Consider the following 24,620-nt stretch of genomic DNA (forward strand, 5'->3'; position numbering starts at 1 on the left):
GACCTAACAAATTAATTTTTCATTAATTAATTATTACTACTGTATTACTAAGGAAGTGAACTGCAACACTGTTATCGATTTTGTTTTGTGCATACAACGAGAAACTTTGGATTAAAACACATCAAAAACATGTTCTACTGTTTTACTGGTGGCAACGAAAATACTTCACAGGTGTTACTCAAAAAATGGTTGCACCCTTCCATTCCTCAAGCCAATAACGGTTTTGCTGCGTTTACTGGGCGCTTCCAACAAAAATTATCAGCTGTGTAGAATGTACTAGGGAATTGCCCCAAGAAGAGAATGCTGCACAAAACCAATGTGTATGAACCGCTAGAAAATTGCACTACTTGTAATTTAGAACTTTTGTGCCAGAATTTCAGATTTACCGAGACAAGTAGCGTTAATGCCACATTTGCCTCAATGTAGCTTGTAGCTACGGCAAGTGAGAAGCAATATAATGTAAAGTATTGCTTGCCTCTGCCACTTTAAGAAGGCACCTAAAAAGCAAAGTCTAAGCAGTTTATTAGTGTATATACTCGACCATTGACAATAACTACTGAGGTGTGAGTCGGTCGTATTTCTTTGGATATTATAAACTGGCAGGCGAGCCCAATCGTTATAACAATATAAGCCTACAGCCTACACAACGCCCTTCCGTAGAGCTATGGCTACCAGAAACCGGGCTCTTACCCAGGGTGGGGTTTCTTTTACGGTGGTTTTATTTTCTCATCCTCTGATGTACAGCATTGAAGCAATTTTCATTTATCAGTTACTTGAACACATCACCTGCTCGTCTGCTAAATTCTCGCTTTTGCAACTTATATTTTATGGATTTAACTACTTAATAGGTTTAGTGGCCGTGCTAGTTGTTACCAGCAAATATCAACGTTATTTCTTTTGAGCACGTTTTATGCCTTCTCGGCTTTGTCACTTTTTCCTGTTCATTGGAGCGTGTTAGTAACAACTGGCTTAATTTTTCGTCCCCACCGCGCTTTTGGCGAAAAAATATAATGATTTATTGATTGGTTTTAGTCCGGTACCGAAGATCCAATCTTAAAAATAATATGACATGATTGAAGACTAGTTCCATATGGTATGATAATAATCTTTATCCTCGGACTAAGGAAAGTCTTTGCACGACTTAAACCTGGCGATGATTTCGGATCGCTCAAGCCCCGGTTACCGAGCTAGCCTTTGTGTAAATTCCGATAAATTATCGGATGTTTTTTTTTGTTTGATTATTTTATATAGTTTTTCTCGATCTTGTTACCGGTTAACTACCATTTATTATAAACAAAAGTATGTAAAATTACATAACTTTCAGCTTCATTTCCCTGATCGCTGATTAATGCATAAAAAACTGACAAAGATGTACAAGCAATGATGACACCAAGGGGGTAAAGGAGCTCCATGTCCACCTTTTTCCTTGTGTTTCGCACATTTAATAAATTAATTAACAAACCGCCGACAAAAATCTAATTTACTCTCTGCATTAGGCCCATGTTTAGGCCAGTTTACTGACAGTAGACTAGCCTCTCCTTGTTTCCAACTAGCCCTTCGGATAGTCCCTCCAAAATATTCTAGAGCCGCCCATTTTTACTATGGGGGAGAGGGGCGCAGAGCCTAAACATGCAATAAACAAAGTGATCAGCTATTTTTAATTTAGCGCACAGTTTTTTATCAAAGTTGAAGATATCTTATTATAGTTACCTTAATTATAGGTTTGCGGATCTTGGATCTCGAAAGTAGCAAAAAGCTACGCTTTATTTTGCAAGTAGCTTAGTCTACTATACTACTATAGTCTACACGTCTATAGACTTCATGCACATATGATTGTCAGTAGCAGCCTTTGTGATAAAACTAAGTTTATAATGTGGGATAATAAATGAATGATGCAGTCGTGTGAAGCTTGAGTGTTTGTATCACTTACAGTACAAGGAAGTTCCGCATACTACGGCGTTGTTGAATAAAGACAACAAGTGGCATTGGGAGAACATAAATTGTACTTATGCAAAATTTAAAAAAATATTTGCGTAGCAACAGGAAACTTGTTAATGAATTCTTTTTTCCAAACTTCAAGGCAGAAGTGGCGCTGAAATGGAAATACTATGGTGCCGACAAATTAGAGTTTAGCGTCCCGTTTGCCGCCACAACTATTGAAATGTACCACAAACGATAAGCCACGTAATAAACGAGCAGCTCTTTAGCCTACATCTTGACTTCTCTGGTTGATACCCAGCTACTGAAAATCAATTTTTGCTGCATTGGTCATCCAAAATTGATGATGCTTGTCCACAAAAGCACTTGTTTTTGGCCCATTTTGTAAAATTGTGGCGCTCGGAAGTTTATCACTCCGTAAACCATGTTAATGGAACTCCACGACACTCACACGAAGTTGATGCACCCCATCAAGAATCGATGATCTTAGTGACGCCTTCTCTTAGCAAGGTGGAAATAGTGCAGCGTTCCACTTGCAACCACAACCTTGATTGGTACCAGAAATAAGAAGTCGCTTCATAAACCTGTTATGCTGATTGGCATACAATTAGCATACTGTAAACAAACGGCTAAGCTAAGAAGACGCGATTCGGAAAAGTCTCTTTGCAAAGCTGCTTTTCTCAAGAAAAGTACTTGACACTAGTATCGTATTCAATTTTGTGGAAAAACGACCAATTATTCGGAAAAACCTTGCAAAACTATAACATAGATTGCGCAGACTAAAACTGGCTATGAAGACAGTAGCTTCGCCTTTATACGAGTAGCAATTGTTCAATTGCATTGATTTATTATAATTAGGCTAATAGTAAAAAGATACAGCTTTACACTAAAATGTTACATGCATGACATGCTCTAAATCACACATTTGCATTGCTCAAACTAATAAACACAAGCTTAAAATTGCATTGAAGTAATAAACAGTAACTAAAAGAAAAAAATTAACCGTACTTAAATTTAGAAAATAATTATGTCACCGTAAGCAGGTCAAGCAGCCCACTGTTAAAGATATATAGTCGGTTTGGTTAAGAGAACAGATATGCAAAAAGTTGATTTTAGCTACTCAGGGTTTAACTAAAGTTAGACCCTTTTATATTAGGTTAATAGCAAACTGAACAATAGCTTCAAGCAAACTTTTTTTCCAGTGAAATAGTGACAGCCTTAAATCAAACAGCACACAATAATTGTCCAAGCGAAAAACTACAAAATCAATTTGACCAGCTGTATTAGTAATAACATCAAACTGAGATAACAACCGATCCGCTGAAACCAACAATTCGTAAGACGTGAAGATTTCCCCCAAAATATTGTTGTTTGTGATGCGGCTTGTCAAAGAAAATGTAGACTTCGGCCTATTTGATTTGCATGTGTAGCGTGTGAAAAAAAGGATATACATATAGGCAATGCGAAAAGGTTTAAAAACTATATTTGTGGCCAGTTTTTGTTTAAGACTTGAGATAATATCGCCGAAAGCACCAAATTTAAGCACACTTATGAAAATACTGATATTGCGTTAAATCCGATCCCCATTAGATATTCCGCCTACTACAGTACAAACCGATTTGACTGAACCCGCGGAACGTGTTTTAATCGGTTTCTCATTTTCAAAATTTGAAAGAAGACTACAGCAAAAAAAACTACTCGAATCGGGAAAAACGATCTTTTAAACAGAATTGGTAAAATAATAATTAGTAAATTAAGTAAAAAATTGAACTTATTTGAAAATTTATATATGAAACTGTTAAATACAGTCGAATAACTATTAAGCACCGTAATATTTAAAACAAACATATAAAGTTTCTTGAAACATATTAGCAAAATAATTTGTGCAGGAATTTACAGATTAATGGTCATATATTACAATTACAGTGCATATCATTCATTAAGTTTTTCAATCTTGATGAAGATTCCATTCTTTGGTTTCAAAGTCATCAACGGCTGAAACTCAGGCTTAGGGCATTCACTGTCAGTCGAAAAGCGAAACTGCTGCAAAGCTTTTGCCAGAACAACTTTGATCTCGGCCATGGCAAAATTTTTACCAATGCAGTTCCTGTGTTTAGAAAGATTTAAAGGTTTTTTGAACCAGTATACGATCGTGATCAATACTACTGAACATAGTAAACGTGCAGAGTACTGAATACTACTGAAGGACAGTCAACCTAGAATCTAGATCAACAACAATATTTGTTCAGTAACTTGGTAAATATTTGAGTCAATGATAAAGCAAGAAAATCATCTAGCTGAACCTCTGCTTTTAAATTTTTAACTTGCGATAACTAATGCCTTTTCGACTAGCTGGTAACAAATAACAATAGCTGTGAACCTAGGCAATGGGTTATCTTTTCTGATCCTATTTGTTACCAACAATTAATGACAAATAAAGGTTTTAGAACCATGAAACCTGTTAAACAAGGTTATTAGTAGGTACCTGCCAACTGCAAAGATATGTGTCACAGTACAAGTAAGCAAAAGACAAAGTTATATGGTTAATTTACCTGGGTCCAGCTGAAAATGGAATATAAGCATAGGGTGAACGTGTTTTAATGTTTTCTTGAGTAAATCTCTCAGGATCAAACACCTTTAAAAATATTTTCAGTTATTTGCTACCATAGTTAATTGTGCACATTTTAAAACAACAATTTGTACAAACACACATCTGGATTTTTCCAGATTGATCGGTTCCGATGGACAGCAAAAATATTTATGTCGCAAGATGAACCTGCCTCCAAGGTTCGGGTGCAGCTGTCATCTGGCTACGTGTATAAATGCAGAGCTTAGCATTGAGCAAAATGCTAATAACAAATGATCAACTCTATCACTAAACATCAACTTTAAGCTTTCCATTGAAGTTTAAGTTATTCTTACAACAATCCCTTCCAAATCTTTCTGGTCTTTTCCAAAGCCTCGAGGAAAATTCATGGGCTGCGATAACGTACGAGCCATGCCATAAGCAGGAGGATATAGTCGCATGACCTCCTTTATAAATTTTACCAGATATTTAAAATTCCCCAAATCTTCCCTGAAAAAAAATCCTTATTGTTGCAACTCCTGTCATAAAACAAAACTTACATATATGCAATATGCATGTTAGGGTCTCATGCGCTTAAAATTCGTTTACGTTTAAGAATTTTTTTAACAACAACCACTGCAGATACTGTAGATTCTGTTTAATATATCCAACTTAGTCCAAGCCAATTTGGGGTTAAATGAACGATGAATTTATAAACCAGCACAGTTAAACCGAGGAATTACAATAAATCAGTGCAGTTCAATTTTTATATCTTGCAACAAAGAACATAATGCACTTAACAAGTTTGTTAGTTGACACTCTTTGTTAGTTACTGATATACTGACCGGTGAGATCTTCTTAAGCCAAAGCAGACTTATATGAAAATAACAGGTGCAATAATGAATATGTTGGTATCAAATGTATTCATTGTTTACAATGAATAACTTATTTATATTGATTGCTCAAAATATACAATTTATTAAAAATCATCATGAACAAATTCCTTAACTTTAGATTATTTTTACTTAATACCTAATACGAGATCATATTTTTCTAATTTGAAATGCACATGGAATTTTCGAAGAAAGTACTTCAATTTATTAACTTGGGTATTTTCTACAATATGTAAAAGTTTTGTTTCAGTGGATTCATCAAGTGGACTCTACTTTATTCATATTTCATCTAGAATTAAATTTTTGCATAAGTTACTTAGTAGCTTACACTGAATATTAATAAACATCATTCTCATACCAATCAACTGTCTTCTTGTTGCCAATGACATGTTTTACATCTTCTCTGCATTTTTCTTGGTAATCAGGATGAAGAGCAAGGCAGTAAAAAGCCCAAGACAATGAAGTAGCGGTGGTGTCACTACCGGCGAGTGAAAACGAGTCAACTTCATTGCGGATTTCCAATTGACTTAATCCATTGCCATTTTCATCCTATATGGTAAATAGCATGTTTACGACAAATATCAACGAAAAATATGGCGGATGAAAAGAGGAAGAAAATTATTATCGATGCTGTCAATGTGCTTGGCGTTGTTGTTTGAATTTAAAATATAGGTACCAGCTAGCCAGTTCTTTCTAATTACAACAAAGTACATACCGACTACAACGCATATCACTGTATGCAGCTACCAATTTCATCTTTGTCCAAAATAACATGTGATTTTTACTATTCAATAAGTATTTTTTATCAAATACGTTAAAGATATAAAATAAAGAAATTCGTTATTTATCAAACAGCATGGACTGACCCCCCTGGTCTAAAGCAACACAATATTATTAAACTAATTTAAAGAAATGCATAAGGAGAAGGGTTACTTTAGTTAGCAAAAGAATGTCTAGAAAATCAAGTCGCTTTCCAGTAATTTTTTTGTATCCATCAACACTTTCATCATCAGCGAATTGGTCAGTTTCTGCTTGTTGAATTGCAGCATTTATTGAAGCTCTTCTTTCATCAATTATCTTAATATTAAGAGCAATCCCTTATTACTGCTTTATTTTGCGATAACTGGAAATATAACTCTTCCACCAGAAATACATGCATAATTCTGAATTAATGTTTTATACCCTTTCATCAACATCATGAACATATTTGCAGAGCTTCGCAAACTTTTTACCACTTGGTGAGTGGAAATACATGAAGTCATTATGAAATATTGGATTGTGCATCCGACGAACAGCAAGCTCCGCCAAAGAACGTAATGCAGCAACGTACTCATTGCGATTACTTCGTCGAAAATATTATGTGGCAATAATTTATGAAAAAGTAAAACATACTTAGTTCCAGAATATCAATTTTGTTCAAGAGCTACTGCATTTTTTATTTACAGAATCAACAAATATCATCATGATACAAATAAAAGCAATATACGGATAAATAATAAATAGGTACCATAAGCAAGTTGCTTGCATACACACCTATCCACTTGACAATTAGTCTTATGTGACATAATACATTGCAACATGCTGTCCATTGTCATCAAATTTATATCGTTTTCTATTTCAGTTGGATTTTCTGACAGTTTCTTATTCCATTTTTCAAGCATTGTTGCAGCACAATGATTAAACAATTTTGTATACCTATAACATAGAAATATATAAAATAAAACGATTTTTTAACATATGTTTTTGATACAGCCACTTGTGTAAACATCAGAGTGTCTTTATATAAAACAAAACAACTAAAATATTTGGATCTTTCATTTGTGTATCCACAGTAACAACATTTCTACTGGTGTTTCATCATGTCAAAACTGGCTTAAACGTTATAAACATTGAGCACACTTAGCTGTTTATCAATGTTAGGTAAATAAAATATAGCAACATGACAATTCAGCAATGTTGGATGATTTAAACATGATTTCACATTTCATTTCAGCCGTTCAAATCAGCTGATGTTGATACAATGATTAAAACTAACACTGCTAAAATGTGTGTTTGTATTGTTCAAATATGTAATGCATACAATTACAAACCCTTTTAGTATGTCAAAATGAAAGGCTTTAGTCAAAAGGTGTCGATTCCGGTGCCATTTCTTTCCACTGCTTACCAAAAGACCATCACCAATCCATGGCTTTAAGCAACCATAGGACATGTCTTCTTTTGGCTCTGACAAAAAATAAATTTTAGCAATGCTATGTATAGTGACCCAAGTAAAATCCTTGACAACTTTCCACTATCTTACAACAAGCAGCATAAATTAATATATTTCAAATTATTGTCATGCAATCAACAAGAAGTCTATGAAAAGCATAGGTTTGGGCTGATTAGAAAGAAGTTCTGGATTTTGCAGAGTCTGTATGAAATTAAGCAGGCCTGATCAGACAACTAAAGTGCATTATATTTCAAAAGTTTAATCTAATATTTCTAATATTTAATATTAGTTACATTAATTTAGTGTGGTCTATGGTCTTAGATCAGTGATTCTCAATCGGATGTCCTTGACTTGATTCTTGGGGTTACGTAGAAACCTTTTGTCACAAGATCTTTTTGCATATTATATCGGTTTTGTTTATAAATATTTAACAGTCACTGACAACCAGGCATTGCATTTACAATATTTGAATATTAAGTAACAATAATGGGTTAATAAGCTACCTATAAAATGTTGCCTTCAGTTTCAACCTGAGAAAAGTAATTAGGCTTGGAAATGTCTATTTTAATGAAAGTGCCAATTTATTCTATGTGCATATTAGGAATGTGACATTTAGAATAATGGAGCAGCTATAGAGTTGTTTTAACACTACTAGGCTTAGATTTAGCTGGATTTAAAAAGTAACACAGTATGTAATTAACAAAAGCGTTCAGTTACGGTACTGTTTTTTGTTTGCATATTTTAGGATAACTGTAACCTACTTATATAGTTGAAAATTCCCAATAATGGAAGTATTTAGAGAGCTATCTTGAACAGCATTGTCAGAAAGTGACAGCGAAAAAAAAACAACGTGATATATGCTACAATGTCTCCAGCAATGAAGTGATAGAGTCGACAAAGCTCAAGCAACGTCCACAACAGAAGAAACCAGAGCACAAAGAGAAACACTCATCTTTCTTCCAAGGGTGAGAATTGTCTTTGAAATGACCAAAACTTGATGCCAGTGGAGACTTACTAAAGAAAAATCGTCTAGCTTTGGAAGCTTCCTCCGAAGTGTCGTTACAGATTGCCAAACAGAAAAAACCTCACATAAAACCTCAGAGAACTGATTGTAATACCTTGCGCATTAAAAACGGTATAACTTATTTTGGGTGAAGCTAGTTTTAGTCTAAGGATATGATAAATAGGTGAATTTTATGAATGAAACATAAAACAAGAGAATGTGAATGAAATGAAAGTTTCACCAATGCTTGCCCTTCAAACCAACGAGTCAACAAATGATGCATCAGAGCTCACAATGTCTAGTTTTTGACCGATACGTCATAGAAGAATCTGTCTTCTACCCTGTTTAAAACTAAAGTTAAGATGTAATAAATTGTATATAAACATGTACTGAAACGGAATTTTTGCAGCAAGAAAAGCTATGTGATGTGGATATGAACAAATGAAGCACCAGTGATGCTTTTGGAATTACAAGAAAAAGAAACCTTCCTTATTTTTTTGAGAGTTTGGTTGAAACTTTGGTTAGTTTGTTTGGTTAGGTTTAGTTTGGTTAGTCAGTTGTTCTGCAATTTAAAAATATACTATGTAGCATAATTGATAAGATACAAAATTGCAGCCGGAAAAACTCGAGAACCAAAATTCTGGCAGGCTGAATTACTTCGGCTGAATCGGGTAAAGATGCCCAAGTTTGGTTTTCGGCCAAATAATTCGGTTTCGGACCAAATCCAAGAAATTTGGTACACGATTTGGTACACCCCTGGAAAAAACATCAAGACAACATTTCCATGTTTAGGAAACTTTCAGGCTTTGAAACTGGAAACAACACACAACTTAAATTAAACATTTCTGAATACTTGAAATCTCTTATGAAGGATTACTTAATCACTTCATATATGTAACAGAGAGCATATATTATTTTCACTATGAACGTGCCTGCAAAACTGCATGGGTAATATTGGTCAAAGGCGGATGGAATAATTACCATACAAAGCAGCAGCAAATGGCCAAGGTGTGGATCATGTTTTAACTTTAGTTGTGAGACACTTTGTTCCTAACATGAAATATCAATGTAATGCTACTTGGAATTCAACCTGTATAACCTGCGTACTACTAGGTGATTGGGTAAATAAATTGGAATTGGCTACCAACTTTCACTGACCACTACATGACCCAACATACTTAGGTAAATAGGCCATTTCAAAAAGTATACATGTATGGAATAATAGGTAACGTACATGTATATGTAGTGATATAATAGGTAGTAGCCCATATGTAGTGGTATAGAAGTCAATACATGTATAACATCATATATTAATACCAGCACTCTCTAGTATTGGCCTAATAACATCCGGATGAATACAGGTAAGGAACCATTTAAACGGGCCCATCCAGAAAGGTCTCAGTTTTGGATAACGGCTGGTACTTTTGGCAAATTGAAGGAAATTTTCTTCAGTGAGAGCACGCTGAAAAGAAAAAAATTTCCATTACACTTTGACCGACATGTCTCATTAACATTAAATTTATTTGAGGATGAATGGATAACTTATATAGTCTTTAAACTACATAACTCAAAAACTGGCCATCTGATTCTTGTCAAATTTTGAGAATACCTTAGCTTAATCAGATTTATATAATACTCATTACAGATTCAACATCAGCTTCAGGTCATTTCCACTTGTAACCCTTCAATGCAAGAGCAATAAAAAGGTGGCTTAAAGTGTGTTAAACTATTTGTGATCACTTATGACAAGAAAATGGACGAAAAAGCACAGGCAGCAAAGAGAGAAAATAAAAAAATTTTCAAAGCTTTGTTAAACATTTTATGTTTGCTCAAGGCAGTTTTGGTTAACAACACCGATTAACAATATATTCATATTTATGCAAACTAATGCAATATTAAGTGAAAAGATGAAACATGTACCAATCTTTGCCGTATTCAGAAAACTTAACACAACAAAAAAGCCCAATCTAGCTCATTGCCGCCACTGTAAGCTGTTTTTGTTTCAACTATACAGGAAAAAACAAAGCAAACCATTGCAAACCACCCTTGTATAAACCGCACAAAATAATACATTGCAGTGAAAAAATACTGTAGTTGGACAAGCGCCACATGGGAGTGTTCAGCTGAATTGGCAGATGTTTGTGGGGATTTGTCGAATCAAACACAAATTTGAATATAATGCAAGACTGTGCAGCATAAAGATTTGCAACAGTGCCAAGTTATCATGCCATTAAAAGCGACGTAAATCTGCAGAAACAAAGCCGGATGCGATATAAAAGATGATGATATTGATGTTTATGACGACTTAATGAGCATTGCAATTATTCTGTCTCTTATTAAGCAGGAAGAAAATCAGCTACGAATGTGAAAGAACCAAGTTATTGCAACAAATGATCTGCAAATGTTTGCTTGGAAGACTTTGCTCATGAAAATATGCAATTAATCAAACAAAAGCAGCAACTGAGACAAAAACATATAATCAGCAATAATCCGACTTATTCCTTTAAGCGGTATGTGGTTAACTAATTGTTTTTTAACTAATGTTAGATAGGATTTGGTTCAGAACTTCAGATCTGTATGCAATAAAATAATATATGCGTTTAAGCAGTATTCGATTAACCGATTTCGCCTGTATAAGTTGTTAACAATATTTCCACAAAAATATATTTGCTAAATACGTTAGCTAGTAAGATGTTGCCTAAATTTGACTTACTTCCAACAAATGCCCAAGTAACCAATGAGACTCGGTACCATCTACTCCTTCAAGCATAACTTTCCCTTTTCGCCTCATGGAAAATAGGGATATTATTAGTTTAATGAAATAAAAGAGAGCAATTACACATATTGCTATTAAAATCCTTACAACCACATCCATGATAAGAAGTGCATATAAATTATGTAACTTTGAACAAAGAGTTCCTAGTCTGCAAAAAATATAAATAAATTAATGACCAACCATATGGATTTGGTACATAAGTGGAGCTAGCAGTACCACTACCGACAACTAGCGCTTTGTACCTGCGTTCTATGGCATACCAGCTGCCAGTCAGTGAAGAACATATGGTATGATAACCTTTATTCTCAAAGTGAGTAAAATCTTTACAGGACTTAAACCAGGCGATTATTCTTCATCACTCAAGCTCTGGTTACCTAGCCAGCCTTTTTGCATATTACAATAGTCATACATTTTCTATTTTTTTTTGTGATTTTTTTTATATAGTATTGCCCGAATTTAGAATTATCCACCAGGGTCCAGGTTCACATACTTTACAAGGTAATTGTCCAACATGTAGACACATTTTACCCTTTGCCAGTAACCTAACTAAGAAAATGCAGTACCAACTGCGTAACCTGCTAACTTTTTACGCAGGTTACACTTATCGGGTCTAAGGCAGATGTGCACTACCACAGGTTGCCTTAGTATACTAGACACCAGCTACTCAAACTGTGACATTATTTGGTTGTACACTTGTATACCAAACCTCGCTTTTCAAAATCGGTAAACAGCCGACAGCGGCCTAAATGCAACCTTACAAAGTTACCAATCCAATGAAAATAGCCGGCGTAGATTCTCATCGGGACTTACCCTAGCCAAAAATTGTTTTTTGTAATGACTTGACCGATGTTTTTTAATTGCAGGACTTGTCATGTGCTTACGAAGAAATCTTATTTATTTGACATAAGAGCCACAATCTAAATTAGCCCAAGTCGTCGTAACATCGGTTTGTTATTTGTGAACTACTTTCTTCAATAATCACACAGCAACATATTGTAATGGATGTTCAAAACCGCCATGAACAGGTGAATAAATAAATTAAATGCTTATAATTATGTATATCTAAAATACCGTAAGGTTAATCGTTAATGACGACTTGGCCTGTGTTACATCTAAAACTTGGCCTATTGAACAGGACTGATTCGTTATAAAGATGGTATTGCATCAGATGAATAACATTTGTCAAATTGCATTGATGTACTAAATGTAATCTAAAACAGGTTCAAATTTAAAGCAGTTTATTCACAATTCACAATGCGTTTTCAAATACAATTTTGCATTGCTCAAACCACCCCAAGCTTATACAAGCAAAATTAAAATTTCATTGAAATAACAAACAGTGGTTAATGACAAAAGTATATGAAAACCTCCGAACCCGATTCGATATACGTGACGATATTAAACAAATATAGCACGTAATCTGCAGAAACAAGATCAATTTCTCTTTAGCACAAGCGATATTTTCACCCAAAACAAGCTATACTCTCCTCTTAAACATAAAAGTTACAAAATTTGCTTGGTCACAGCAAATTCAACCATAGGCTACTCAGATTCTGATAGGATTGTCGGTTTGCGGGAATCCGCTTCCGACCCTTATTGAATAAAACGCCAATTCCATGGCGACATGACTGGAGTCACTTGCTGCGTCTTTATCCGTTTATCACTTTCGAAAGTTGAAAGAGGATGATATAAATAATTAATTAACGGCGTTAGTTAACTAAAATTACTAAATTAAGCTAAAAACGAGTTTATTTGAAAATCCATATGTTATAGGCTACAGCCCTATGCTATGAAATAATCAGTTATGAAAGCATAATGATTACAATAACAACTAAAACTTCTTAAAACATATTAGCAAAATAATTAGAGCAGGAATTAACAGATTAATGGTCACATATTACATTTACAGTGCATATCATTCATTAGTAAATTAAGTAAAAAATTGAACTTATTTGAAAATTTATATATGAAACTGTTAAATACAGTCGAATAACTATTAAGCACCGTAATATTTAAAACAAACATATAAAGTTTCTTGAAACATATTTGCAAAATAATTAGTGCAGGAATTTACAGATTAATGGTCATATATTACAATTACAGTGCATATCATTCATTAAGTTTTTCAATCTTGATGAAGATTCCATTCTTTGGTTTCAAAGTCATCAACGGCTGAAACTCAGGCTTAGGGCATTCACTGTCAGTCGAAAAGCGAAACTGCTGCAAAGCTTTTGCCAGAACAACTTTGATCTCGGCCATGGCAAAATTTTTACCAATGCAGTTCCTGTGTTTAGAAAGATTTTAATGCTTTTTTGACCCAGCTTACGCTTGTGATCAATACTACTGAAGGACAGTCAATCTACCATGAACCTAAATTAACAACAAAATTTGCTCAGTAACTTGGTAAATATTTGAAAAGCTGGAAGTCATCTGGCTGAATACCTGCTTTTAAATTTTTAACTACTGACAACTTATGCCCTGTCACCTAGCTGGTCTAGGTTTGTTTGTGCTCACTCATTTTTGCTTTGCTGGTTACCAACAATTAATACTGAATTGATGATTATGCAACCAATTTAACGAGACTTTTGCTAAGTACCTGCCTACTGCAAAGATATGTGTCACAGTACAAGAAAGCAAAAGCAAAAGTGATTTGAACAATTTACCTGGGTCCAGCTGAAAATGGAATATAAGCATAGGGTGAACGTGTTTTAATGTTTTCTTGGGTAAACCTTTCAGGATCAAACACCTTTAAAAATATTTTCAGTTATTTGCTACCATAGTTAATTGTGCACATTTTAAAACAACAATTTGTACAAACACACATCTGGATTTTTCCAGATTGATCGGTTCCGATGGACAGCAAAAATATTTATGTCGCAAGATGAACCTGCCTCCAAGGTTCGGCTGCAGCTGTCGTCTGGCTACGTGTATAAATGCAGAGCTTAGCATTGAGCAAAATGCTAATAAAAAATGATCAACTCTATCACTAAACATCAACTTTAAGCTTTCTATTGAAGTTTAAGTTATTCTTACAACAATCCCTTCCAAATCTTTCTGGTCTTTTCCAAAGCCTCGAGGAAAATTCATGGGCTGCGATAACGTACGAGCCATGCCATAAGCAGGAGGATACAGTCGCATGACCTCCTTTATAAATTTTACCAGATAATTAAAATTCCCCAAATCTTCCCTGAAAAAAACACAAAATCCTTATTGTTGCAATTCCTGTCATAAAGCAAATTCACAAACAAATTGTTAACCTTTTTGGAAGATGTTTAATTAATAGCTGCTGAAAATACAGTAAATTCTGCTAAATAAAATCAACTTGGTCCCAGCTGTTATGGTGTTTAATGAATGGTGAAATTATAAATCAGCATACCAAAAATACAACTGAATGTAAAATAAACGATACAGATTGAATTTATTTATTTTGCAGAAATTGTGTTTATTAATCATGTCTTATCTGACATACAATTTTTTCTTGGAATCAAGTAGACTGTAGTGAAGACATAAAATGATCTTGACAGGTGCAATATTCAGACTGTTATTACCAAGTATGCTTATTATTTGTTTACGATGCAAAATAATTTGAAACCAGCAATAAGATGGACATGTTTGTCTCTTCACCAGAGGTAGTTTTCCTCAAATTAGAAAGTGGGGTATTTCACAGAAACATACGTGAAGTTTAAAATAAAGTTTAGATTCATAAACTACAGTATTTTCTATTGCAAAATTTAAAATTTTGAATTACATTTTACACAGGAATCACATATTATATATTAAAACTACAAACTTCAATTTTTTGATTTACAAGGAATTAAATTTATGCTTAAGTTACTCAGTAGCTTATACTGAATATTAATAAATGTCATTCTCATACCAATCAACTGTCTTCTTGTTGGCAATGACATGTTTTACATCTTCCCTGCATTTTTCTTGGTAATCAGGATGAAGAGCAAGGCAGTAAAGAGCCCAAGACAATGAACTGGCCGTGGTATCGCTACCGGCGAATGAAAACGTGTCAACTTCATTGCGGATTTCCAATTGACTTAATCCATTGCCATTTTCGTCCTAAATTGAAAATTATGATTTAAGTGCTATCTTTACAATGCAAATTAGTGTATTATTCTACATTACAAATAAACGTATTCTTATAAGTTAATGTATTTTTTCTCTAAAATGTAACACAACATAGTTAAAATAACCCAAAAAAGCAGTTGTGGGAAACCTACTTTAGTTAGCAAAAGAATGTCTAGAAAATCAAGTCGCTTTCCAGTAATTTTTTTGTATACATCAACACTTTCATCATCAGTAAGTTGGTCACATTCTGCTTGTTGAATTGCAGCATTTATTGAAGCTCTTCTTTCCTCTATTATCTTAATGTACAGAGAAATGCCTTGTATTAATAGAAATGTAAAGAATGAAAGCTTGTGTCTTGCACTAGTAAAAAATACTGCAAAATAAGTAGTAACACGGTATGCAAGTTTGTTGTATTTTGTTTAAGGCAAGAGTATCGAATGTGGCCCACCATGTATTTTGGAATTTTCAAACAATAAACAGCAGATAACTCTTTAAGCACCACATATTTGTTTATAGTTTTAAAATGTCTACAGTACAAAATCATATTAACTTTTTTTTTAAATTCAATACAAGATTGTATTAAACCTTTGTCAACATTGTGTTCTTATTGCGTTATCTTTTCAATTTTTGGTGTGTATTGTGGCCCTCAAGTTAAATTAGCAGTATTTATTTGGCCCTCAGAGCAACTTAAGTTTAAGACCTTTGTTCTAAGCTGTTTATATCTGAATTAATGTTTTATACCCTTTCATCAACATCATGAACATATTTGCAGAGCTTCGCAAACTTTTTACCACTTGGTGAGTTAAAATACATGAAGTCACTGTGGAGAAGTAGATTGTACATCCGACTGACAAAGAGTTCCGCCAAAGAACGTAATGCAGCAACATACTCATTGCGATTGCTTCATAGAAAATATAAAGTAGCAATAACTTTAAATAAAAAATAGACATAGAACGTAGGCTATTCAGTTTCATTGGTAACATTTTGTATATTTCTTGTTATTATAGAATCCTTAGTAACATATCCTAGATTAGGGTTACCATATTTGATAAAGTGCAATTCCTGACAAATTTACCTCAGCTGCATTGACCAACTTAAGAATATTACCAAAGTACATTGCCGCCATTGCTTTTTTGTGACAGAAGGATATACAAAAAACAATACAAAAACAGCAAAGAAATGTTGCATTACAATACACAAATGCAAGTTTTCTTCTAAACAGTAACATTTATGAAAACGAAAATTAGCACAGAATTTTTACAAAATACGCTCCAAGGTAATTATAAGTAATGAACGTATAGCACAGTGGTGGGCAAACTGCGCCTCGCCGGCATTTCGTTTATGACGTAACACTAGACATAGAATCTGAGGAGTTAGTTAACAGCAAGTCAACGCAATTTCTTTGCTAAGACAGTAAGGTTTAGCTCAGTTTAGTCTACTTAAATACACTGCAAAATGAAAACGATGACATCTAATGCTAGCAAAAAACGAAAATGTGAAGATGAAAACAGAGGTTTTAATCTAGAGTGGGAAGAAAACTATTACTAACTAAAACTAAAACTAATTTTGAGGCTCTCTGGTACTTGTATTTTCTGCATATAGCTTTTCCATTGAATACATTTGCCCACCCCTGGTATAGCAGTTTATAAACAATACTCTACTCTCCCTCATACCAATCGTACATTTCCGAAGATCTGATTTTTTTTTGAACAAGCTCTTGTTGGACTTCAAAAACACATAAAATTCCCCACAAGACATGCTTTTGAAGTTGTACTAAAGTGTTAAAATTTCTGGCATTGTCTCAATGGTCATCTTATTTCTTTCTTAAAAATCTTAAATCTTATCTTAAAAGGTAGTAAACAACTTACGTCATAAACGAGTTGCCGACAGATTTAAAGCAGACAGTTTTGAGGAGGTGAGAATGTTCGCAACCAAGAAAAAGTTGGATAAAAGGTGGCAACCTAGAAAAACTTAGACTAAAATACAATTTTAAAAAATCCTGGACTTTTAAGCACATTTTAGCATTTCTCCCTGACGCAGATTTCAACATTAAATTCCCAGACATGTTAGGGAAAATCCTGACGTATGGCAACCCTATCCTAGATACAAAATGTATGCTTTGTATACTATGTAAACTAAAAGTAATAAGCTAATAGCAAGGAATTAATAATAAACAGGTATCAAAAGCAAGTTGCTTGCATACACACCTATCCACTTGACAATTAGTCTTATGTGACATAATACATTGCAACATGCTGTCCATTGTCATCAAACTTATATCGTTTTCTATTTCAGTTGGATTTTCTGACAGTTTTTGATTCCATTTTTCAAGCATTGTTGCAGCACAATGATTAAACAATTTTGTATACCTACAACATAGAAATAAACTTCAAACAAACGCGTGTTGTAAATACAGCAGCATGTGTACATATGGCTGTGCCTAAAAGCAAAAGCAAAGTAGCTAAATTATATCAGTCTACACATTTATTCACAGTATCAACACCACAGTGTATTTCACCAAAGTCAAAACTAGCTGACATAGTAATGTTAATAAACCATGATACCAAATCGAGCAATGAATAAAAACAACACTGTGTATGTACAATTGTACATGTGTGTGGACTGTAGGCATGTTTATGAGATTCAAATACCCCACAGATAATGCATACAAATACAAACCCTTTTAGTATGTCAAAATGAAAAGCTTTGGTCAAAAGGTGTCGATTCCGGTGCCATTTCTTTCCACTGCTTACCAAAAGACCATCACCAATCCATGCCTTTAAGCAACCATATGACATGTTTTCCTTTGGCTCTAACAAAAATTTACCATACATTTTTTAAACCTATGTAGTGGCCAAAGAAAATCAATCTTTGTCAGATTTCCACTGATTGGTATAACATGATAATCTTATAAGCTGAGGAAAGTCTTTGCAAGACTAAACAGGGTAAAGAGTCCTCATTACGTGAACACAAGTTACCGAACTAACCTTTGTGCAAGTTCCGATTGTCACTTATTTTTTATGTATTTTTTTATAACATAATGCCCGAAATTAGAACTGAACACAAGGTCCATTAGTGTGAGGCCAGTGTTTGAACCACTTAGCTTTTGAGTTGACTTACAATTTACAATAGATATTATTTATATCAACAAATATATTTCATTTATTCATTCATAAATTATATCAATGAACCCAATGCATTACTTTCATGCCAATGTTTACAAAATAAAAAGCATGAAGCTGCATAATTGGGAAAAAGTTCTGGCCTAGGGGTCTGCAAAAAGTTTTGTAGGTATGATCAGAAAAATATAATCGTGCAGGCTTCAAAACTACAGGTTCATAGAAAAGTGAGAAGCGAGAGCTAAAACAAATTGGATTTGTGTTAACCTTAAACTAAAAAAATAATCATAAAAATAAAATATACAGTTAAAAAAGGAAAAGCATACCAGGCAAAGAGTTTTTTTAATAATATTTTATGGTTAAGTTATAAAAAATAATGGACGAACACTACAGCTGTGATTGTTGCATGAAAAAAAAATCTTTAGTTCATTAACGAATTTGTTTCTGAAGATGTCTGCAAAGTTACAAGTAGCATTGTACATCACAGAATACTAAATCCAGCAAAAATCAAACCTCAAAAGATTTGAATCCAACTTTTGTTTTTACTGAATCATAGAAACCTTGAATTAAATGGCTATGACGACTTTAATTACTTGAGTCATTTATTTGTGTCAGTATTTTCGTCTGAACACAAGTTCGCGATCGGAAGCCTGAACATACAAGTAATATTTCATATTTTCTTATTGCTGTTGCTATCAGAGCATGTTGAATATCATGTCGGTGTGTTATCTTTAATATGTAAACTGTTTTAGTCAGTGACTACTATAGCGATGTTTGACATGAAAACTGCAATTTCAACTTAATCTCTTATAATAGATGTGCCCTCAGACGACCTCTACAGTGGACATGTTTTACACATTTACATTGGAACTATTCTAAAATAAAATTTGAAATTCTGAATTTAAAATATTTTAAACTAGTTACTTATTTGCAATTTATGTTGCTGGTTACAAACCCCAATACTTACTGCTTCTTCTACAATCAGTATTTTTAAAAACTGTCTAAGATATTATTTGTGGGCTTGAACTGGAATAACCTATAATTGACAAGTAGGGTAGCAAACCCACAACTTGGTCGAAAAGTTTTACCACAAACGTATGGCCCCCATTAAGAATTTTGCATGATTAAATCATACATATATCTTTTAAATAAATGAATTGCTACCAGATACACCAGGTGAAAAGAATTAAAATAATGTAACATGTTCAAATCAGGCTGGGTATGCTTGTAAGCATCATGCTTATAAAAAGAAAAACTTTTATTTATAGAGTCAAAAAGTAAACATGTAATGGAGTGTTAGCATGTAACAGGATGTTTTAATGGTAAGATGAAATGGGACAATTTAGTTTATTATGAGACGACATAATAGTGATATTACCTTAATCGTAGGGAAGTAACAAAGACACTTTGCAGCTCAGCGGGTGAAGATGCAAAGTATGTGGAGTAATTGCAAACAGCCGAACTAATGAAAGTAAAATATAACACACTAATTGTTTTTAATAAAGAAAAGGCAATGCGATCACATGAAAACATTATGGCGATACTGTATATTAATTTGATCAATGGGACGTAGCAAAAACGCTTCGCAGCCCAAAAGATGAAGATTCAACATTTGTAAAGTAATTGTAAATGGAGGTAAATAACATTAAACGAATCTGAAAAGTCAACTCATGAAGAGGACACGAATTTTATTTATCAGAAAAAAATTGCAACCTAGAGGGTGGCAGGCCCCCTAATCAAAATAATATTGGTTTCGAAAATGAAAACCAGAAAATTTTAGATTCAGTTCTTAAAGACCCGATAGTCTAACACTTACACAACAAAGTTCTTTCAATGACCATGTACTGTAATGTGCATAACCAATGCATAGTATTATACAAAAAATCAATACCTGCACTCTCTAGTATTGGTTTAATAACATCTGGATGAATACAGGTAAGGAACCATTTGAATGGGCCCAACCAGAAAGGCTTCAGTTTTGGATATTGACGAGTACGTTTGGCAAGTTCCAAAAATTTTTCTTGAGTAAGAGCACGCTGATAAGGTATAATTATCACCTCTTATTATATATCTTATATGTTATATTGCATGTTATTTACCTTAAACCGAGTGCGACAATTATATTTCTTAATTACTACAGTTTCCATGAGAAACGGTGCAGGCACAGGCTAAAATACAACATTCTGTAATGCAAGCAACCTTTTACACATTTTCTTTCTTTATTTTGAATTTGCATCCAGTTAGCAAATTCTTATTTACATGTCTATTGCAAATTGTTGTGTGGGCGTGTGTAAGGAAAATGAAGCATGCACATATGAATGTATATTGTAAGCATGGACTGGACATTCCACAATGGCTTTCTATTTAAATTGCTGTAAGAGCAAAATAAACTTTTGACAAAAAATTTACATGTATATGATGTATGTATAAAACTTGGAAAAATAATCTGACTTACTTCCAACAAATGTCCAAGTAACCAATGAGGCTTAGTACTGTCTATTCCCTTTAGCATAGCTTGTCCTTTACGCCTCATGGCAAATAAAGGCATAAATAACTTGATCAAATAAAAGAAAGCAATTATGCACAATGCCACTATTATTCTCACAACCACATCCATGATAAAAAGTGCTCATATATTTTCTAAACTTAAATAAATACTTGACAAGTCTGTAAATAAAAACGTAGATAGGTCTATAATATAAAATTGTATTCTTGTTATATGTTTGAAACTCTTCGACTAATTAGGTTCTTTAGTTAAGTTGAGTAAGTTAGTTTCTCAAATGTTAGTATGCGCTAACTATATAACAAGACAAAATATGAGAGGTGCATTTTTGGCAGGCTGAATATTAGGGCAGGCCGGATTAATTAATCGGAAAAGGGTATTACAATGGAGTCTAGCATACAAGTGCACAACCACACAGTGTCTTTGTATACTAGAACCCAGCTACTCAAATTGTGATTGCATCAATTGTGAATCATCTGGTTGCTCACTTGTATACTAGACTATTACAATGGTTGTGCCACAGTCTATGAAACGCGGGTTGCATGATTACAAGCCCAGTGCTCTAACCCCTCAGCTAGCCTACCGAGCCAAATAATTGTCATGGCATATCATTTTCTGAGGACTTACCAAAGCATGATCTGGTATTGACAATAAACCGTCTACATTTGCTAAACTGCAATTGAAACAGTAAACCTAAAAGCGACCATTTTAAAGTGATTTAACAACAAAGAACACAAGGGAAACTTTATAACACCTATATACTCCAACAATAAGATAGTTAATAAAAGCTATACGTCCGGATCTTCTGGAGATGAGGTTAGATATATGGTAGAATAAAACATGTTTTAACTGAGCATGCTTAGGTTATGTTCATTTAACAGCGGAACACAAGACAATTGAGTAGGCTACAAAAAAATGATAAAAGGTGACCTGAAGACTCACTAGGCTTATTTGTGTTTGTTGGATTCAGTTACGGGTTTGGTGTAATTGAACTTCATCATTGGACACGCGGATTTTGAAAGTTTAATAATTTTTCTTCACCAATCGGTTTTGAAACATATTCAGAAAATATGCAACAAGTATGCCAAGCTAATATGTGGTTATAAAACCAAAGTTTCTTCAAATCCCTTGAAGGACTGCAATTTTCTATCAATAAATATCTTATTTGAAATTGAAATATGCACCACCATGTTCAAAGCTAAGCATCAATTGCTTCTTCCATTATTTTCAGATTTTTTCCGAATAAATTCATCGAAGCATGCGAATTCGCTAAGAAATCAAAACAATTTTTGCCTTCCCTTCTACAGTAAATCCTTAACTCAACAAACTATTCAATATATGGAACTAAAAATTTGGAATTCTCTGCCTAATTGTTTGAAACTTTTGGAAAATAAGACATTTATAAAAAATTAAAACGTTATTTTGTTTCATCATCACACTTGCATGACACTATGTGACAATTGTAATTATACACTGTGTAAAGGAATCATGCACCAAGCACTTTCATATATTTTATTGCACTATACGCTTGTTCTTCTCTATTATGTATATATTTTCACTTGTTTCTCACTAATGAATGTTTACTGGCTTTAAATCACGTTCTGTTATTGAGTGTAGGCAACATTTAGTAAAACTGGAACTGTAATCATATGGACAAGACTTCACTGAATTCTTAAAACACATTCACTTGCTGTATCTTTCATTTAACTTCAAAATAGTTAAAGCTTTCCTCAACCCAATGCCACCAAATTTGTGGTTGCCAAACTCTAGACCAGCGGTTCCCAAACTGGGGTCCGCGGACCAACTGGGGTCCGTACAGCAGTTTCAGAAGGTCCGCAATGAGAATTAATTTTTAAGGCTTTAAAGCAGTTTCAGAGAGTCCGCAATGCACAGCAATGATTGTGATCCGATAATTTGCTATCTGTCATCATTATTAGTCTTTTGTGACATCATAAAGCATCTATTATGCTGTACTAGCTGCTATTTTGGATAGAAATGGGACAGTCATATCCAAATCTTTCCAAGATGCTCTGAAAGTCCTTGTTCCTTTTGTAACCACCTATGAGTGTGAGGCAGCCTTTTCCACTCTACTCAATATGAAAAACAAATACCGAAACCGACTGGATGTAGTACGTGACATGAGAGTTGCGCTGTCCAAAACCAAGCCAAACATTGATGAGTTAATTGCAGCAAAACAAGTGCACCCATCCCATTAAACGCTTACCGTATTTGATAGTTTTTTTCTTTTACTTTCATTGGTGTGGTGTTTGCATATTTCCTATAGCATTCTTTGATTTTTATAGGGCCGCGAAATAAATACAAAGGGTCCGCCGGGCAAAATTTTTAGAAAAGTTTGGGAACCGCTGCTCTAGACATAGACAGTAAGCATCCAGCATGCGCATAACAAGTACCTTTTGATAAAGCATTTTGAAAAGATGATGGTATTCGAAATTTTGAATCGGTTTTGAAATTTATACGTCAGTCTGTTTAGTTATTAACTCGTAAATTTTCAACACTCATTACACAACTGTTTTGGATATTTACTGCAGATCGCTTTTTCATATTTTCAAGAGAAAACACTGGAACCATTTACTGGATCGAAACGTCACCAACAGCGCCACTCAAGTCTTTAGCTTTGGACCAAGAGGGGTCACCTTTCAGAACTACCATCTATTGGACAGCATTGGCATCTTTTCCATACATCATTGTCGATGTACTAGAGAATTCCGAAGATCATCATTGGTGTGTATTCTTGCTGTACAAACTCGGGCTAATCAACAACACCCTTCTTTAGTGCAATAGCCAACAGAAATCGGGCTCTTGCCCAGGATGGGGTTTCTTTACCCATCTACTGATGTACAGCATTGAAGCAATGTTCATTCATCAGTTGTTTGAACGCACCACCTGCTCGTCTGCTTAATTTTTGCTTTTTAAACTTATGTTTTATGGATTTAACTAATTATAGGTTTAGTGGCCGTGCTAGTTGTTACCAGCAAATATTAACGTTATTTCTCTTGAGCACGTTTAGGCCTTTTCGGCTTCGTCACTTTTTCCCGTTCATTGGCGCGTGCTAGTAACAACTGGCTTGATTGTTTGTCCCCACCGCGCTTTTGACGAAAAATAAATGATTGATTGGTTAATTTTACCCAGAACTGGCAAACAACCGTGCTTTTACCGTGGTTACGAAAATTCTTATTGCTAACATCCCTCAGTGCATTGCCCTAACTGAATTTCAACTTAGGTAAAAGCTAGGCGAGTTTTTATCTATCTCTGGTAAACCCGGACCGTTATAAACAAACGACCCTTTATGTTTATATTTTCGAAAGTAACCTATGTTCTATATGGGGAATATCCCCTAACGTGATTCGAGTTTTACTTTTTAAGATAAAGATTTATAGCAAATCTGGATTGACACTTCAAACAGCGGTCAGTATAGAGACAAACGACCACTGACCACGATCTTCGGTTATGATCGTATTTTTATGTTATTTTATTTATTCCGACAGACTGATGGTGCCTATAGAAACACATAGGTG

General features: G+C 34.1%; 2 protein-coding genes and 1 long non-coding RNA gene across 6 annotated transcripts; all 3 read right to left on the reverse strand.

Moving 5' to 3' along the window:
* Positions 1-1,378: 1,378 nt before the first annotated feature.
* LOC143461143 (uncharacterized) lies at positions 1,379-1,846 on the reverse strand. Its single transcript, XR_013118003.1, has 2 exons — positions 1,711-1,846; positions 1,379-1,623 (listed from the first exon to the last, which is right to left on the reverse strand). It is a non-coding gene; the product is annotated as an uncharacterized LOC143461143 (long non-coding RNA).
* An 897-nt stretch (positions 1,847-2,743) lies between these two features.
* On the reverse strand, positions 2,744-12,022 carry LOC143461146 (cytochrome P450 4X1-like). The gene is made up of 11 exons (XM_076958956.1): positions 11,323-12,022; positions 9,927-10,071; positions 7,488-7,620; positions 6,931-7,092; positions 6,580-6,739; positions 6,331-6,474; positions 5,756-5,946; positions 4,861-5,014; positions 4,650-4,748; positions 4,491-4,573; positions 2,744-4,045 (listed from the first exon to the last, which is right to left on the reverse strand). Exons 1-11 carry the CDS (start codon positions 11,482-11,484, stop codon positions 3,871-3,873), a joined length of 1,608 nt encoding a protein of 535 aa, XP_076815071.1. The 5' UTR covers positions 11,485-12,022; the 3' UTR covers positions 2,744-3,870.
* A 584-nt stretch (positions 12,023-12,606) lies between these two features.
* LOC143461144 (cytochrome P450 4F6-like) lies at positions 12,607-21,244 on the reverse strand. Of its 4 annotated transcripts, none has more exons than XM_076958951.1 (12): positions 21,037-21,244; positions 20,473-20,617; positions 18,142-18,274; positions 17,670-17,831; positions 17,331-17,423; positions 16,204-16,363; positions 15,615-15,758; positions 15,263-15,453; positions 14,419-14,572; positions 14,208-14,306; positions 14,049-14,131; positions 12,607-13,669 (listed from the first exon to the last, which is right to left on the reverse strand). In XM_076958951.1, exons 1-12 carry the CDS (start codon positions 21,196-21,198, stop codon positions 13,495-13,497), a joined length of 1,701 nt encoding a protein of 566 aa, XP_076815066.1. In that variant the 5' UTR covers positions 21,199-21,244; the 3' UTR covers positions 12,607-13,494. The 4 variants fall into 4 exon arrangements, with proteins under 4 accessions (XP_076815066.1, XP_076815068.1, XP_076815067.1 ...); XM_076958953.1 differs by lacking the exon at positions 21,037-21,244 and adding an exon at positions 19,960-20,043 and having other exon boundaries at positions 20,473-20,521; XM_076958952.1 differs by lacking the exon at positions 17,331-17,423.
* Positions 21,245-24,620: the final 3,376 nt, after the last annotated feature.

This window comes from Clavelina lepadiformis, chromosome 5 (genome assembly GCF_947623445.1).
Source record: "Clavelina lepadiformis chromosome 5, kaClaLepa1.1, whole genome shotgun sequence".
Taxonomy (NCBI): domain Eukaryota; kingdom Metazoa; phylum Chordata; class Ascidiacea; order Aplousobranchia; family Clavelinidae; genus Clavelina; species Clavelina lepadiformis.

Coding starts and splice junctions, on each gene's coding strand:
- LOC143461144 (XM_076958951.1), bottom strand. CDS start 21,198: ATGGATGTGGTTGTGAGAATAATAGTGGCATTGTGCATAATTGCTTTC. Junction 15,759..16,203: donor TTCATGATGTTGATGAAAGG/GTATAAAACATT, acceptor CTGTACATTAAG/ATAATAGAGGAAAGAAGAGC. Junction 14,573..15,262: donor AACAAGAAGACAGTTGATTG/GTATGAGAATGA, acceptor TGTTTTTTTCAG/GGAAGATTTGGGGAATTTTA.
- LOC143461146 (XM_076958956.1), bottom strand. CDS start 11,484: ATGGATGTGGTTGTAAGGATTTTAATAGCAATATGTGTAATTGCTCTC. Junction 7,621..9,926: donor GCCAATACTAGAGAGTGCTG/GTATTAATATAT, acceptor ATTTTTTGTCAG/AGCCAAAAGAAGACATGTCC. Junction 6,740..6,930: donor ACTAATTGTCAAGTGGATAG/GTGTGTATGCAA, acceptor TTTTCGACGAAG/TAATCGCAATGAGTACGTTG.